General features: G+C 40.3%; 1 protein-coding gene across 1 annotated transcript; it reads left to right on the top strand.

The window, feature by feature from the left end:
• The first annotated feature begins 504 nt into the window (after positions 1 to 504).
• On the top strand, positions 505 to 13,567 carry stom (stomatin). The gene is made up of 7 exons (XM_030768735.1): positions 505 to 670; positions 1,912 to 2,021; positions 2,409 to 2,481; positions 5,601 to 5,683; positions 5,836 to 6,039; positions 6,777 to 6,911; positions 11,610 to 13,567. Exons 1-7 carry the CDS (start codon positions 610 to 612, stop codon positions 11,796 to 11,798), a joined length of 855 nt encoding a protein of 284 aa, XP_030624595.1. The 5' UTR covers positions 505 to 609; the 3' UTR covers positions 11,799 to 13,567.
• Positions 13,568 to 13,633: the final 66 nt, after the last annotated feature.

The raw sequence follows: 13,633 nt of genomic DNA, 5'->3' as shown, positions 1-13,633 counted from the left end.
CTAGTGTTGTCCTTCAACTCATCCTTTTACTTCTGCTGATGTGGTTAGGCTTTCCTTGAGTCTCGCATTGCACTCTGCCGAGAACAACTCGTACGCTCTCCCTCCTCACAGAGCTGCTAGGTTTTACTGTATTTTATTCCTTTCACCCTCTGTTAGAGAGGACACTCCTGAGACCCAGCAACATCCCACCCAGCTCCTTCCCTATCATACCCCTCTGAACCACTCTTAATACTGTCAGCCTACATGTCTCCCTAACCATGGGCATCTGTCTTGCACCAACATATACATTTTTATCTCTGTGTAACTTCTGAGTAACGGAACAAACAAAGACAAACAAACAAAATCTGACAATACTCTGCACTGCAATTTATTAGGGTCAGCACGGTGTAGGACCTGCTCCGATACAATAGATGGCGATAAAGAGAAGCATGTCCATGTGACGAGGAAAGAAAACATTTCTTGTTGACGCCCATACACTCTATTGCCCCTCCTCCACATATACTCCCTGTCGTCTTGGTTGAATCTTATATATTGAGAAAGGGTAGCCGTTAAGTGCTTCTAAATAGGTCAGGCTCGTATCATTCCTGCAATTATTTGATACCCCAAGTCATGGAGGACGGCAGAGAATCGAATACGCTGAAAGAGCAAAAAAGGAGGGAACGACAGGCGGGTAAGGCTGAAGAATATTGAAAAATCCCGGTTGAAGGCTAAAAACCGTTTTTTTTTGCAACGCTTTTAAGTATGTATGCGCTCGTATCTCGTAGTAGCAGTTGAATTGATACTTTGGTCGCCATTCAAGAGTTTGAACTGCAGTAAAAAACAATTTTTGGAACTACAGATGCTGAACGAGAAAGAGCTAATTTGTCGAGTATGTCTTTCCTTTCCTTTCCTGTCTCGCGTTTTTTTTCCCCCACTGTTGCTCTGGGACATCACATTGGTGTGCTTTCACAGAATTCTGATTGCAGCTATGTTTTGTCTCAGCCACATGGGCGTGTCTTGTCGGATATACAAATGCCAACCCTAATCTGGCAACAACAGGTGGTCAAATATCCTCTACAAAGAGACCTGTCAGTGCATTCACCTCTGTAAACCGATGTTGAAATAGGACACCATTAAACTCATGAGTCATGAGTAATTGTTACACCGGGCTAACCCACAATTACAAACCTTAAAACTAAAGGGCAGAAACTAGAATATTAGAACTGAAAAAATAAAATATAAACGACGTTAAGACTAGAACTGATGTGCATTGATGCTTGAGTTCCAAAAAATGTGTATTCGTGTATCCCATGTTTCTTTTAAAGGTAAACAATAATGTAGAATAAATGCAGGAGTAATCCTTGGCATTTCTAGTTCAGTCAGCATTTATTTGTGTCATGTAAAAGCTGTCATGACAGTTTAATTACTCGGTTATATCAGATTTATAACAGAGAATTCAAATATTCTGCGTTTAATCTAGTGCTCCCAACGGTCTCTTAAGGGTCCTAACGGTATTGTGATGTGATATCTTGAAATCTCCTCATAGGGCAGTTCTACTATGAAGATGATGAAGGTAGGAGACAATAGAAGGAAAAGTTATGCTGAGTTTTTTTTTTTTTTAGTTTCTTTCATGGCGGCAACGTTAACAAACGCTTCTGTCGCACACTTTATGTCATCTTCAGTGTGGTTAGGTACTAATGTTTGTATGAGTGGGTTGGCGAATTGACTGAAGCATCTGATGGTTTCTGTGGGTGAATGCAGATGCATGAAGTGGCCTTTGTAGACCTACAGCTATAGGTTTATGTTGCTCATATGCCTGAAAGTTTTAGAGTCATCTGGCTTGTTCACGATGACTGGTATCCTAAGCGTGCATATTGATTACCTCTTCTGTGCATACTGTATATTCCTAATGAATGTTCTGCATTGTCTTAGCCCTGGAGAGTGCAGATAGTGACATTGGACTTTGTGGCTGGTTGCTTGTGCTGTTCTCCATCCTGCTCACTGTGGCTACTTTGCCTCTCTCAATATGGATGTGCATCAAGGTAATCACCAGTACTTTTTTTTTTTAAATTTATTAAATTCCTTAGGCCTAGACTGTTTGCCCACAAATGTACTGGCTTGATTCCTTTTGTTTGTGTGTACCCTTTACAGTCTTTCTCTCTGTTTTTTTCTACAAGTTAAAGAGTAGGCAACATTCTTTGGATAACATGGCATCATATCCATCATAGCTGGATGAATGTTCTGATTTTCCTTTTCAGTGACAGTGTTTGTCTTGTTGAATAAAATGTAGAGTCGTCCTGATATGTCTGAGAATCTCAGATGAGTGACAGTAGAATAAAAGAGCACAATGAAAACAGCAACAGGTAACAGCAAGTTTGAAGGAAGAGGTTTTGGCAGATAGAGAAAAAATAACTTTTTTTTGCTCTCAGATTGTGAAGGAGTATGAGCGGGCGATCATCTTTCGTCTTGGACGTATTCTGCGCGGAGGAGCCAAAGGACCAGGTTTGAAATGACTTATCATAAAGACCAGTCCCCTGTGATTGTCCCGCTAGTTCATTACAGTCTAATTATTCCATTTGCGGCCACATCATTTGACCTCATTCAGTAATGAAGAACAGTTGCAGTTTTTCAGCAGACGGTTTTCCTCATGTTGCTATGTGGTATATGTGGGTAGGTGCATCTTTCTTTGGCCAGGCAAGATGACACCAAAGCATGTTTGTTTACTCCTGTGGCGGTCTGCACGAAGGCTTGTTTGTCACAGAAAATCGTGTCTTGAGGGGACACAAAATGGGCCTGCTTTTCCATTTCCGGGCAGCGGCCTGCACAAACTACCTCTCCTCCCACAAACAAAGCGCTCAAAGTTCAGTGTGAGCAGTCAAAACATCAAAAATACCAATGTGTAGTGCAAACGTATTGCAAAAATCTAATTCGCGGAGAAAAAACTCTTGCTTTGGTTATTTTTTAAAGAAGAAAGTTTTATTAATATTGCATCTTGATTAAATACAGACTAAAGTCTTTAAGAATCTTATCGTTAGACCGTTCTAAGTGCGAGGCGATGGTTTTCTATTACATTGTGAACGTCAGCTGAAATGAAAGATACGTCTGTTTCCATAGCAGTAAATGACCACAATTATTGGCTGTAATACCATATTGAGGTGAATGTTCTCCTCTGTTGTAATGTAGTGTGTACATTCATTGAAGTGTGCCAAGCAGTATTGAATTTAATATACTGACACTCACACAAAAGGGTCACCTGTGTTTGTTCACTCCAGGTTCCCATGTGAGGCCTGTTGAAGCAAACGTAATCAGTCCATCTCTTAATTAAGCCAGTAGCATAGGACGGGTTTCGTTGTATTGTTTGTTTAAGGCCTTGCGTTAGTGTTAATGACACCCCACTATCTGACCAGACGTTTCTAAATAAGAGTCCCTTTATTTAGGCTAACACCACTGGGCGTGGCTCTCTAGGAGCTGTTGAGTATCAGGCAGCGTTTTTCTGTCTGTGTTGGTTGGGCTAAGGCCACCATCTGTGTAAGCAAAGTTTTTTTGGTTTTTTTTTACGTGAAGCTCTGCCTAATGCATCTAATACAATTAGCACTATGATTGATAAGCGTCCTCATTCTGTGGGACTGCGCTGCCCTGTGCTTAAGTTGCTCTGTGTGCAGTCGCTGGTGAGGAAGAGGGCAGGACTGCCACATACTTAGAGGGCAAACGCCAGATCCGGGAATGTACCTTATCCATCATCCTTCTAGCAGCATCAGAAGCACCACAGTTACACAGACTGGTGTAGCGATTTTATTTACACATATCAAACACATTGAGAATGAAAAAAAAAAATCATTTTAAAAACTATAGCATAGGCTTAAATAAGAATGATTTGAAGTTCTCAGTTGCTTACTTGCTAAAAAGTGGAGCAGAGCTGTGGGTTGTTTGTAGTGGTTTTATCTTTTGTATTAATGAAATATGCATGTGTTTGTTTATTTATTTGTTTACCTACCTCCGCATTTATTTAGTTATCTAGATATTTTAGTTATTTAGTTATTTATTAGATAAGGTCACACTAGAAACCACATTGTTACCACATGATTTGTTGTCCGTCAAATAATCTTTGTTAGTTTTTATCACTCTACTTGGGTTGTACCAGTGTTTGTTGTTTGGTTCATAGCCAATTACCATCTGAAGTCCCTGTCAGAAAGTACAATAACCTGAATATATTAGAAAAATGTAATAAAAATGTAATATTTTTGTCAAACAAAAATATTTTATTTAACACTTGCTGTCACAACATGGCGCTGTTAGCATCAAGAACAACCGCAAATGAATCACTTTCTTCTTATGTGTTCTTTTATAATGATAGCGTATTCTGTCAAAGCCTGGCATTGCGGCGGTATCTGAGTACAGCTCGCTCATGCTCCTGGCATAGTGAGCGCGTCTGCTTTTATGCATAGCTCCCCAGCACTCACTGGATTGTCTGGATGGCAGTGGTGAGTCCCCCGGACTTCAGGGACCTAAAAGACAAGAATAGTAGCTAACATTACCACTGCCCACCCGTTAAAAATAGTTCTTTCAGAGCTCCTCACATTCTTATGACGTTATGGAAACATCTGAATAGTTACCCAATGTTCCTTTTTTTATTTGATGCCTGTTTAGATGTTCTTCTAAAAGAGAGGAGATTTTTGGGGGGCATGTAATGATTTTGGGCATGTCATTTTTTTAGGTCTGTAATGAATAGACTTGAGATTTCTGTAGGTACATAAGAAATAGACCTGGGGTTGTATGTCAGTATGTAGTAAAGCAGACTGGGGACTGTGTGTGTAGGCGTGTCAGATATAGACTTTTTTCTCTCTCAGGGCAGGAAAATGTGAGCAAATTGTTTGTGGTCATCAAGCATTTGCTCTTTGATGGTGGCAAGATATGGTATTTTTCCATTCTATTTCAAGATGGTTTGTGATAGTTCAAGCAAATCTCAGTGTTGCTGCACAGTTGAAACCAAATCTGCTCTCTGGCAAATTACCATGGCCTTTTCAAACAATAGAAAACGAAGGCTTTTGGATTTCACACAATAAAGAATTATGGAGTTTTGCTTTCCTCTTCCTTATCTTATCGAATCTTACCTCACAATGCCTCAATGTACTCTAACCCTAACCCTGACTGGCAGACGTTATGTTTGGCAGTAATTTAAGAATGTATTTCAGTCCCTGGGAGTTTGGAGGCAGGTGGATACAGCCTTGTGGGCACATTACTCATGGTGCTGCTCTGATCATACACTGATGAACTTGAGTGATACTTGAGTTTATTCAAAAATATGAAAAAAAAAACAGTCTTAAAAATCTCAGCAACATGCAACCAGTTTACTCCCTGTTATTTCAAATATAATCAGTGCAAACCTAGACAGAACTCTTGTTGATGAAGCTGTTTGAATGCATGTAGAGTCTGCTGAGAGATCCAAATTCCATATCATTTAAGTTAATGACATGGCCACGTGCCAGATATGCTTTTAGCTCTCTGCACTGCCACTGGGACAAACTGATAGGCTCTTATATTAATCTCTTTTAATTTATTCTCTCTTCCTCCCTCTCTTTCCCTTTCTCTCCGCTCTCTCTCTCTCCTGTTTGTGTGTACAGGTCTGTTCTTTATTCTGCCCTGCACAGACAGCTTCATTAATGTGGACATGCGCACTATCACGTTTGACATTCCCCCTCAGGAGGTGAGGTGCCACACACACACACACACACACAGACACATACACACACACACAGACACATACACACACACTTGTTCAGATCTTATCTTGTTCAGGTCATGATGATAAAGTGATGTTGTGTGTGTGTGTGTGTGTGTGTGTGTGTCTGCCCTCAGGTGCTGACTAAGGATTCAGTGACAGTGTCTGTAGATGGAGTGGTGTATTACCGTGTGCAGAACGCCACGCTGGCAGTGGCCAACATCACCAACGCAGACGCTGCCACTCGTCTGCTGGCACAGACCACCCTCCGAAATGTGCTGGGCACCAAGAACCTGGCCGAGATCCTCTCTGACCGCGAGGAGATTGCCCACAGCATGCAGGTGACACACACGCACACACACACACACACACACACATAGACACATGCACACAGACACAAACACATGCACACACACATACATACAGACACACGCGCTCACACACACACACACACACACACACACCACAGAGTTACTCTGGAGATTGTCAGAGTGATCCTAATGAAGTGTCTCTTTGTGAATGAGGTGTGTTTTAAGTCGGTGTCTGATATCTGTGGCTTTTTTGAAATATCATAGTAATAGTTCTGTGGCATTATGCAAGGTACAGTATTCAGCATTATTGTGTGGAGGTCCTGTACTGAGCCCATACACTCTGTAGAGAATGTTGTATTGAATAGAGAGTCTGCTCAGAGGAGGAGGGTTTCTATGTTGTTCTTATGTTCATTATGTGTCGGTCAGTTCTTTAAGCTTGTTATGTGTGAGGTTTGAGGTCACTGTGAGTGCTGTCTTTGCATGAATTGTCTAGAATAGAGTGTAAATCAAGTTGTGCGTTGAAGTGGGCCGTGCAGTGAGAGTTTGTAGCAAGTAAAAACACATAAACTTCAGCCTAGGTGCCAGATTGAGATTAACATCGAGAAATAAAAGGAAACTGGGCTCGGCTCCTGCTTCCAGTCAGGACAGTTTAATTCATGTATGAAGCAGGACAGGGTTTTGACACCATGAGCTCTTAGGCAGGACCTAAGACAAGTGATCCTATGTTATTATAACAGACGTAAGAATTTGCTGGTCTTCTCTCTCAGTCCAGTCTGGATGATGCCACGGATGACTGGGGAATTAAAGTGGAGCGTGTGGAGATCAAGGACGTCAAACTGCCCCTGCAGCTCCAGAGAGCCATGGCCGCAGAGGCTGAGGCAGCTAGAGAGGCCAGAGCCAAGGTACGCGTGTGTGTGTTTATATATTAATGACCACTTTCCAGTGACTTCCATTTCACTGTAATGGAGGATTGGTAAACCATTTCACAAACATAACCAAGCAACATTTTGGCACCTTATTAATACATTTCATAAAAGGTCCATAAAAGGTTCATAAAAGTAGTTCTAGAGTAGATTATCTGTGTGCCCCTGAGACAGTGTTATACTGTGTTCTGTCTTGTGATATTGGAAATATTACAATATCGGACCATGCTCCTGTATACTTAAGATTTTCACATGGGGAGGCCCAACAGTGCTCGAAAAGATGGTGATTTGATACGCATCTGTTAAATGACCCAAATTTTATTTCTTATTTCCAAACTGAGTTTCGGTTATTCTACTCTAGTAACAACACACCAGATATATCCCCTTCCATTTTATGGGAGACATGTAAGGCACATTCACATGGCTTAGTTACATCTCATGAAAAAAACACGAAACGGAAATGTCTAGAACAGTAGGAGCTAGAACTACAGCCATCTGAAAGTGAAAGTGCTTATAACCACAACCCAACCGGCGCGGAGCTAAAAGCATCTCTAGCCACAAGAGCAACACGTAACGCATTGCACACTCAAAAAAGCGGAGCAGAACATAAGATTTATGAAGGAAAAATATGAATTCGGTAACAAATGTAGCAAGTATTTGGCTAACCTAGTGAAGAGAAGGACTGATTCTCAGTCCATCTCCTCTGTTAAGGATACCTCTGGTCAGATTAAACTGGACAGCGATGGCATGAATAAAGTATTTACAGAATTCTGTAAAAGGCTATATACAAGTGAGCAATCGGCAGGGGCCTCAAAGATAAAGGAGAACTTTTTCTCTAATCTAACTCTCCTCAAGCCTAATGACAAACAAAAGACGGAATTTAATGGACCTATAACATTAGAGGAAGTAACAGAAGCTGTCCGTACCTCACAATCAGGAAAAGCCCCTTGTCCTGATGGCTTTAGCTCAGAATTTTATAAACAATTTAAATCACTAATGATGAAGCCTCCATTGAACATGTTTGGTCACTCCCTTAATGTAGGATCTCTTCCTAAAACATTAGCCTGATTCTTTTAGAAAAATAAACCAGGAGATGAATGTTCATCCTTCTGGCCTATTAGTTTGTTAAACTTAGATTTCAGGCTTTTATCTAAAACCCTAGCTTTGAGGCTGGAAAATATCCTCCCACATATTATCAATAATGATCAAACAGGGTTTATTGACTGAAGGAACTCCTGTAACAATGTAGAGGGTTACTTAACATCATTCAGTTGTGTCAGCAAAACAATCTTAAAGGTATGGTAGTTTCATTGGATGCAAAAAAAGCATTTGATCGTGTGGAATGGGATTTTTTGTTTTTCATACTCAAGGAATTTGGTTTTTGGCGAAAATTTTATTGACTAGGTTAAGTTGTTATACCATAATCCACTGGGGACTGTTATCACAAACGATAAATGCTCTCTGTACTTTGCACTTGGAAGGGGCATATGACAAGGTCGCCCCCTTTCACCTTTGTTATTCGTGATTGTGATTGAGCCGCTAGCGGAAGCCATTAGAACCCTTCCCAACATTCACAGTATATCAATTAATCAAAAGCAACATAGGATCTCATTGTATGTGGACAATGTTTCATTGTTTATCACACAACCAGAAATATTTATTGCCGCAGTCCTTAATGTTCTCAGTAAATTCAGTGCATTTTCTGGATTAAAAATAAATTTTAATAATTTGGAGGTGATGCCATTGGGCCAAGGGCATCTCACTCTTCCCCCTGGTTTGTCATCTTTTCAACGGGAAACACAAAGTTTTGTTTGCCCAGGTATATTTGTCACTCCTGAACTTAAAAAGATGTACAAAGCCAACTTGCAACCTCTGCTTAAATGGATCCATGATGACTGAGAAAGATGGGCCTTTCTACCACTCTCAATGTTGGGAAGAACCTCTCTGATCAAGATGAATATTTTGCCCAGGCTACTCTACCAAATCCAAATGATTTCAATCGCTCTGAGTAATAATACTATTAAGACAGTAAATAATCGGTTCAGGACATTTATTTGGACCCCAGGAGACCACGAATTAAACTTGCAAAGTTGCAGTTACCATTAGATCAGGGAGGGCTAGCAGCCCCCCTACCTTAAACTACATTAGCTAGCTTCTCATTTACGATTTCTGGTAGATTGGGTACGAAATGACAGAGACACTATACTGGTACATAAAGCTGTACATCCCCCTATGTGCAATACTGTTCTTCACGCTCACCACTTTAAGTTTTAAGCCTCCTTCACACATGTACATAGTGTAATATTTCATATTTTGTTATATTTATTGCGCACCCTCCTTGTATTTTAATTGTTCTATTGCTCATACCTCTCTTATTCTCATTCTCCTACTCTTATTTATTTAAATCCCTTATTTTACTCTTATTCTCACGACTAGTGATCTTATTGCTGAGTTGACCTGTTTCTCTCGTCTCATACATTTCATCGTACCGTTGACCCTATGTTAACCTACATATGACAAATAAACTCTTGAAACTAGAAACTAGTTAGATATTGAAGCATTCAACCTGGGTAAACTACTAACACTAGCTAGTCTCCTATTCATTCTGAACTGGAATGAATCAGAGGTTGCAGATGGTAATTTAAATTGTTAACTCTACACTTGGGATATCATTAAGAAATGGGAAAAAGAACTGATGTTTTGTCACCGATTACTCCAATACAAAAAATACAGATTTTCTTCCAGGAATGAGAGATAATGGGTCCTCTCTATTGGAAAATGCAGGTATTAAAATTCTGAAAGACTTGAAGGGGACAGAATGATGTCATTTGATCAACTAAGGTTGAAATATAAACTACCTCAAACACATCTTTTTAGGTTCCTACAAGTTAGAAGTTTTGTTCAAAATCAAACCATGCGTAAATTTAATCAGGAAACATTGCCCACTGAGCAGTTACTTAAAAAATACGTAGCAGTAGGTTTATAGTGGGACGCTGCTATGAGGCTCTCTACAAATCCAGTAAAGTAAACAATGCAATCTTGCAAACATTGGCTCAAGATCTTGGGTTGGAGATAGATGAGGCTACAGGAGCGAGTATATGGGAGCATGCCAATAACATATCCAAAGCAAAGGAACAACAATACAGGTTGCTGCACCGCCCTCAGATATCGTCTCAACTCAGAAATAAGATGTGCCCAAAGAAGTCGGCCCTGTGTATTAAGTGTAGTGGGGAGGTTGGTAGTTTCATACACACTATATGGACTTGTGTGCATATTCAGGATTTCTGGATGAAAGTAGTTTCCGGTAATAGTTTTTGGATCCGGTATGCCTCACCCAGGAATGCCACACCCGCAAATCAAAGCGACAAAAATTGTTGAACGTGTTAACCTATGTCGCATGAAACAGCATACTGCTAAAATGGATCTCAAATAAGCCACCAACAGTGTCAGAATAGCAGATGGTAATATTTGACCTTTTACCCATAGAATATCTTGACATACTGGTCTAGAGGTAAAATTGGCATATTTTGTCATATTTGGACTCCATTCCTGGATTATGTGGGACCTAGAATATATTTTGGAAGGCACTTCCTAGACCAAGGAGGGATGGTTGAATGCTGGAGGGAGGCTTTGTTGTATCCCACTGTGCTTGTAAACTAAGAGTTATGTGCTGTGGTATGTGTGCAATTTTGTAAAGACTTTGTTGGGGGAGGGGAGCGTTCAGACGGATTTGGTGTGTGGGGCGGAGTGATAGTTAAATGTAAAACTTGTGTATGTGTGAATGTGATATAACGAATGCATAACCGATAATACGGATATAATAATAATCAAAAAAGTATACATTTTGTAAAGCAGGGCTCTGATTACCATTGGACCAGTCCTTACTTCGACAGATTAGTGTCCTGTTTATGCCCCCATGGAAGTTCCTACAACACAAAGTTCTTCTCATGGCTAAGTCTTTCTGTCAGGGAGTTAGGTGAATCTTCACAACCCCAGTCAGGCCTCACCATACGCAGCTATTCCCAAAATGTATTTGTGTATCTTTGATGTGATAAATAATAACAGTTTACTTAATGGGTTAAAATACTTGGGCTCTCACGATTAGATAAACCAGCAGATTCTCCCTGTATGGAAGCTTCTCAGCCCGTTTCCTGGCAACAGGCTCATATCATAAACAACCTTCTCCACCGACTGTGAAGAGACATCAGCATTCTGGTCTTTCTTTCGTTCCGCTCAAAGCCATTAAAGTGATTGGTTAGTCCTTCAGTGCTCTGTGCGTGCTCTGTGTTATGTACTTGTTCTTCCCTAGTCGTGGGTTTTCTATGCCGTGCTTTGCATGGGACAGGCAATACCCGCAGACTGTGCTGCAGTTGCATCTGACTCTCTCCCACATGCTTAAGAAATAGACACGACTCATGGGGTAAAAATAAAGTTGTTGTCGAGAAATCGCTTGTAAATGCCAGGCTCAGCTTGTGTGCTCTGAAGATCCATTTATGTCCGTTTTTATGTGAATTCTCTCATCGTCCGTTCAAATGATTTGCACGAGGAGATCTTATTTTCAACCTGGTTTTTTTTTTTCTGCTTTGTCACTTTTCCTTGCAACCGCTGTTCACTTCCCGTGCTACCTTTGTTTCCTCCCTCTCAGTCAACCGCCCTTTTCTCCTCTCTGCGTCGTAGGTGATAGCTGCGGAGGGAGAGATGAATGCTTCGCGGGCCCTGAAGGAGGCCTCTCTGGTCATTGCAGAGTCTCCCTCTGCCCTGCAGCTGCGCTATCTTCAGACCCTCAACACAATCGCCGCTGAGAAGAATTCAACCATCATCTTCCCTCTGCCTATTGACATGTTGCAGAGTTTCATGAAACAGTGAGCTGGCAGCTGACACACACACACACACACACACACACACAGACAGAGTCACACCCATGCTCATTAAGGAGTTGCCGATACAAACAGACAGCTGTTACATAATACAGGCACATACATTTACACATGATCACAGATTCATGTAAGTATATGCCCATACACACTAACACACTGACTCTTAACTCAGTAAGCTTTACAATGATGCATTCTAGGAACCAAATATGGATGTGTAGGGGTTTGGGGGGTGGGTGTGTATGTGTGTGTGTGCATGCGTGTCTTTTGCATTTAGAGTGTCAAGTGAGGTTTCCAGACATGACACAAATATCAAAATTTCAGGGTTCCAACACAGGTCTGAAAAATATGGAATTAAATTTTAATATTTTCCAATATTTGAAAGGGTATTGAAACAGAAGGGGGAAAAAATTTGAAAAAAATTGTCTCCAGACTGTCACTTCCATTATATGGCACTCTGAAGTTTTTTTTCCTGAAGGATTTTCAAGAATAACATACGTTTCTCTGTCAGTACGTGTTTGATTGTCCTGGAATAGTCAGTTAGTGTTTCCCCTTTGGATTGATTGAATGCATTAACATCAAAGGTTAAGTTAGGTCGCGCACACGCTGGGAACAGGAACAGTGGGACTGCAGGCTTATGGTCTGAAATTTATCAACACAGCTGAAATGTAATTTATTCACGTTACAAAAAATGCATCATAATTGTCACGCACAGTGTGTCTTATTGGAGCCAGTGAGTTAAATTTCCACCTGTGGTTCACATGGAGATATGGCTAGAATAAATATACCGCTAAAAGGAGATGTCAGAAATACAGCATATGCAAGTGTTATATAAACTGTTTATTTTCCCAGTAAACATTGACCCCCTCCATCCGCACAATACAATCTGGAAATACGAGTTTGGAAAAGTCTGGGATTATGAAATGGAAATTGTGTAGGAACCCTGTCAACAGAAATTTATGTTTGTGAGAAAACTGTCGCCGGAGGAGAGTCAACAGTATTGCTGTCTATCTGTCTGTTAGAGGCAGTCTTTACAATGGCCATATGCACCAAGATGAAGCCTTAAGTCTTTCTCTTATACCTGAGCTGGTTTAATATGGGCTCTATGCATTGCATTGCTCTTAGGTATGCTGTTTCATATGTTGTTTTCCAAGACGTTCATACAGTGTCTGTGAATGATATATCTGTTACATCAGATTCTTTATTTCAAACTACAAAGAACCAAATAGCGTGTTACATCTGTAGCTCATTTTATATGTAAAGGTCAGACAGCTCGTCAGCAGGGAAGAAGTGGACAAAACATTTCAGTAAATCTACCTATCTATATATTGTGTTATAAATATAAGTAGATACTTAAATCTCCCCTAATGCCTAACTCTCTCTCTCTGCTTTGGTATTATGGTGTACTGTTACACTGGGCACGTCCATAAGGTTGATTCATATCTTATCAAGGCTTGATGATGGTTAGAAGAAGATATGAGAATGTGTAATGGAGAAAAGGTAGTCTTGGTGTATGTGTTCCATTTGTTCTCTGAATTTGTTACATATTTCTGTCCTGTTCTTATCTCATTTGAATGAAAAAAAAAGTTCATCCACTGTTTTGCCAACCCGTTTCTGTTACATTGCTTAAATGCTGTTAATGTTGAAGTATTTTTTTATTCCAGCATTTGAATGGTTGTTTGTCATTGTATAAAAAAGATGACTTTAACCTACTCTAAGCTTGTTTAAAATGTTCAAAGCTTTTAAAGTAAATGTAATATCCTGCGGAACAAGAAAGACTTTGCTGTCCTCATTTTAGAACTGAAAACTCTTGACCACAAATTGAGC

Source organism: Chanos chanos, chromosome 3, assembly GCF_902362185.1.
Source record: "Chanos chanos chromosome 3, fChaCha1.1, whole genome shotgun sequence".
NCBI lineage: Eukaryota > Metazoa > Chordata > Actinopteri > Gonorynchiformes > Chanidae > Chanos > Chanos chanos.
Note: the sequence above shows the minus strand (reverse complement) of the source record. Positions and strands in the feature narration are given on the sequence as shown.